Consider the following 4,627-nt stretch of genomic DNA (forward strand, 5'->3'; position numbering starts at 1 on the left):
GGGAAAGAATTGCGCATGAGGGATATTTTTCCCAAACTCACAAAAATATGCTCGTTCTGAGAAAAATAGAAAAGAAAAACCAGATCGAACAAAAGATTTCAAACTCATTTGAATTTAATTCAAATGGGTTTGAACTAGGACGCGGTTTTAGGAGTGACCAAAAATGTTGAAATTTTTGGTGGAGCTCCGGAAAATGACGAAAGGATATATGGCAAAGTTAGAGGCCAAGAGTTATGATAACAAAGGCATTGGGATTTTGCAAGTGTGTTATGGTGGACTTCAAATTAAAGAAATATTTAATATAGCTCCCTAATATTGGGAGGATATGTTATAAAGAGAATCACCACGTGAATTCCCTCGGTTTAAATGGACCGAAGATCCATACGATTTATTCAGTTGATTTAAGAAAAAAATGACATGATGGCATGATGACATGATGACATGATACAATGCACATGATGCAATGATGAATGCAAAGAACCAAACAAATCACACGACGAAACCCGGAAACCCTGGAAGGCATCTGAATCTTCGGTCTTGGGGCGTCACACCTCTCACCTATATATATGAGGAGGGGGCGCCTAGAACACACCAGACAATTTCCTAGCCGTGTGCGGCGCCCCCCTCCACAGTTTACACCCTTGGTCACATCTTCGTGGTGCTTAGGCGAAGCCCTGTGATCACTTCACCATCACAGTCACCACACCGTCGTGCTGACGGAACTCATCTACTACATCGACGTCTTGCTGGATTAAGAAGGCGAGGAGCGTCACTAAGCTGAACGTGTGCAGAACTCGGAGGTGTCGTGCGTTCGGTACTTGATCGGTCAGAGATAGAAGAAATTTGACTACATCAACCGCGTTGTCAAACGCTTCCGCTTACGGTCTACGAGGGTATGGAGACACACTCTCCCTCTCATTGTTATGTATCTCCTAGATAGATCTTGCGTGAGCGTATGAATTTTTTTGAAATTGCATGCTACGTTTCCCAACAATGATCTCCATCTGACGGACGAATTCTTCATCCGTTAGAGCCACCTCCGAGAGTAGACATGGCCACTGATGTGATTGGTCCTTCTCGTCGCCGGAGGAGAGGACCATCTCCTCCTTGCCGGAGGAGCCCACCACCTTGGATGCGGATGGTCCAGGTGAGCGATGGCGGTGACGCCACAATCCGCCTAACGACGAATTTCCACCAGTGTCGCCTGCCGGCGCGGAGAACCAGGACTTCGGCATCGCCACTAGGCTCGGGAAGGTGGAAGGGCTCGACAAGGGTGCGGATCTAGATGATGCCGGAGCGCGGCTTAAATAGTCGCGACCAGGGCAGGCGGAGCGCGGCTTAAATAGTCACGGCCAGGGCAAGCTAGAAAAAAGTTTGCTGCGGTCATGTCTATGAAGTGGGGTCATTTTCAATAAATAGATAGTGTTTAATGCAAAATTAGTGAAGAAATTTTTAATTTCATTGGGTTCAATTGACCCCAATGCCAACAACGAAGCTTCGTCCCTAGCGGAGGGCAGTCAGCCCGCTTTAATGCGGCGCAGTAGTTGGAGTTGGTTTCTCGGAACACGTAGTCTGCATTGAAGCGACGGCAACACCCAAGAGGTCGCGTCTGTCTGTGTCGTCCTTCCGTCCGGTCAAATCACGACATCAATGCCGGCCGCTGCAAGCTCTGAGCCGACATGAATACGGCGTGACAAGCGACGCGAGGCGTGCGATGGAAAACGCGGGATAGACGGCTGGGGGCTTTGGTGGGCCAAGGCGGTCAGAAACGAGCGTGGGATCGGTCCAGACTCCGGCAAAGCCCTCCTCCCCCTCCCCCTATCACGGGTTTGCCAACAACATGAATCTCAGGAAAACTGATCGGTGTGAGATCATGTAACGTTACCGCGCAAACTCAGAATCCATCGATCCATCCAGTTCCCTTGCGTCGTTCCTGAATCAAACGATCCCAAAATCCGTCGTGGCTACCAAAAGTGCTTTTGGATACGTGCGTTTGATCCGATGGCCAAAACAGCGTTCGGTCGGAAGTCCCAAAAAATCTGAGCCGAAAATAAATAAATCCATACACGTTGTGGATGCTAACCTGAGCTTGAGTTTTTTTTTTCTTTTTGAGAATCATCATAACCTGAGTTTGAGTTGGTATACGATGTACCACGTGTTCCTGTCCGTGTAAGACTTTGCCTTACCTTATACTCCCTCCGTTCTTAGTTCTAGATACATCCATATCTGCAACAAATAATTCGAAACGGAGGGAGTAGTATTTGATGACACTTCCCGGAAACAAAAGGTATTTGATGACACGTCAAGTTCGAGTCGGCTCTCTGGTTATTGGGTCTGTGCTATATATTATATACACCCATATAGACGTGATACTGTAAGACCCATCAAGGTCATCAAAAAAATAAAGAAGGGACAAAAAAGGCACGATACGAATCGTCTCCTCGATGGATTGATCCGATGAGATCATGTCGATGTCGGCGCTTGTGTCATCCCTCCGCGCTGCCGGCCGACACCACCTCTCCGCCGGCACCTTCATCGTGAGGCCGGTGACGGGCTCCTACCTGTATAGGATCGAGCAGTTCAAGCAAATCAAGAAGATGCTTGGAAACGGCGCGAAGATCGAATCAGACACGTTCCGAGTCGGTGGCCACGACTGGCGTATCAGGTGCTACCCGAACGGCAAAGAGGGATACGAGGGCTTCATCAGCCTATACCTCGAGCACGCCAGCCTTGACCGCACCGGTGACGCCACAGCGGATTTCCGCATGAGCATCCTTGACCACACCGGGAAGCCATTGTGGACCGAAGGTCATGCCCAATTGTCGGAAGAAATCGATGATGAGAGCGAAGGTGATGCTCAAACCTTCTCGATCGGCAAACGTACCAGGTGGGGCTGGAGTGATTTCATGAAGGTTGATGACCTGGACGACAAGGAGCACCTCAAGGACGGATCTCTGATAATCGTTTGTGACATCACCGTCCTTGACATGCGCTCCATCGAGTACCGTGACGGGATGGCATCCACGACTACAATGGAGGTCCCCTCAGAGTCCAAAGAGGAGGCTGACCCTGACATGGAGATAGAGGTCGGCGGGGTGACCTTCCCGGCGAACAGGTCGATGCTCACTGCCCGGTCTCCTGTCTTCAAGGAGGAATTGGTGCCAACAAAGATACACATCGACGGAATTGACGCCGACGTGTTCAAGGCCCTGCTCCACTTCATCTACACGGACAGGCTGCCGCAAGAGATGGAGGAGCAAGAGACGCTTGCCAAGATAGTGAAGCCGCTGCTCGTGGCGGCGGACAGGTACAAGCTGGAGAAGATGAAGCAGGTCTGCGAGGAGGCGTTGTGCGGGCAAATTAGTATGGAATCCGTGACCGCCACACTGGCGTTCGCGGAGCAGCATTGTTGCAGCATGCTGAAGGAGGCTTGCACGCAATTTCTCGCTGACTTCTCATTCTAATCCAATCTAGAAGCGACCAACCCGTTTGACGGTGCAACTTGTCATGAAGCACTACATCTCCTTCGCTTGCTCTTATATAGTCTCAGTTTAAGTCGTAATGTTTGAGAACATATGTTTTGCGTGAACCTGGTTTGCTTAGTTGCTCGTCTGCTCGTTCCACCAATGCCTTTTACTACCGTGCCAATTGCCCCTTAAAAATATATTTATCTGGTGTTAATTTGAATGTTGAGATACAAAAAATAAAACAATAATTCTGTGATAATTACCTTTCAGAAATATTTATTATCTGGTAAGTAGAAGCACGCTGCCACATGTTCTCACGGTGGCCAGAGGCAGGAAGCACGTCGTCCATGGCAACGACTAGACGAGCTCATCAATGGCAAGCACTAGAAGTGCCGCTGCCTTATAGCTTGGGTAGATCTCCAAGTGACGTTTTGTGGGTTAAATTTGGTAGGAGCACCATCTTCATAAAAAAATTTGAAGACTTTCGGTCTATTCATCACCTGTCACGACAATATAAAAAAATCGTAAAAATTGTCAATATAAAAAACACCTAAGTAACAAAAATTACATCTAGATCCATAGATCACCTAGCGACGACAACAAATACTGAAGTAAGCCGAAGGCATGCCGCCATCATCGTCCCTCCTTCATTAAAATCGAGCAAAACTTGTAGTAGACAGAACCAGTGCAGCAGAACAACAACCGTGTCGATGAGGAGAAGTGTAATCGAAAGGATCCAACCAGTAGACGCCACATCCGGACCAGGCTAGGCGGGAAGAAACTAATTCCATCTTCAGGGACCCGTCGTCGCCTCGCATTTTTAAGCAGGACACAAACCCTAAACGAACTCGAAAAATAATTGAAAATGAAGCAGGATCCCTCCCGCCGGCCGTGAGGCTCGAGTCCACCGCGCCTCCATGACCCTAGGGCCACCGGAGACAAGATGGACCGACGGCGGCACCGTCGGGAGGCAAATGGACTCTTTTTCTTAGAGGAGTCGGTGGTTGCGTCGAATAGATCTTGTAGCATAAACCTATGGTTTGAGCATCATCTAACCTAAGAAATTGGCATGATGGAGAAAATATGACCAAAATATTGACTAGTCTTAATTGCTTGCTTTGTAGCCATAATATGTTTCTATATCTATACTACTTATAAAA

General features: G+C 48.3%; 1 protein-coding gene across 1 annotated transcript; it reads left to right on the forward strand.

The window, feature by feature from the left end:
• Nucleotides 1–2,309: 2,309 nt before the first annotated feature.
• Nucleotides 2,310–3,627, forward strand: LOC123092277 (BTB/POZ and MATH domain-containing protein 3-like). Its single transcript, XM_044514036.1, has one exon. The coding sequence runs from the start codon at nt 2,466–2,468 to the stop codon at nt 3,462–3,464; it is 999 nt and encodes a 332-aa protein (XP_044369971.1). The 5' UTR covers nt 2,310–2,465; the 3' UTR covers nt 3,465–3,627.
• Nucleotides 3,628–4,627: the final 1,000 nt, after the last annotated feature.

Source organism: Triticum aestivum, chromosome 1A (assembly GCF_018294505.1).
Source record: "Triticum aestivum cultivar Chinese Spring chromosome 1A, IWGSC CS RefSeq v2.1, whole genome shotgun sequence".
Classification (NCBI taxonomy): domain Eukaryota; kingdom Viridiplantae; phylum Streptophyta; class Magnoliopsida; order Poales; family Poaceae; genus Triticum; species Triticum aestivum.

Excerpts from the sequence above, each read along its gene's own strand:
- LOC123092277 (XM_044514036.1), top strand. The coding sequence starts at position 2,466 with ATGTCGATGTCGGCGCTTGTGTCATCCCTCCGCGCTGCCGGCCGACAC.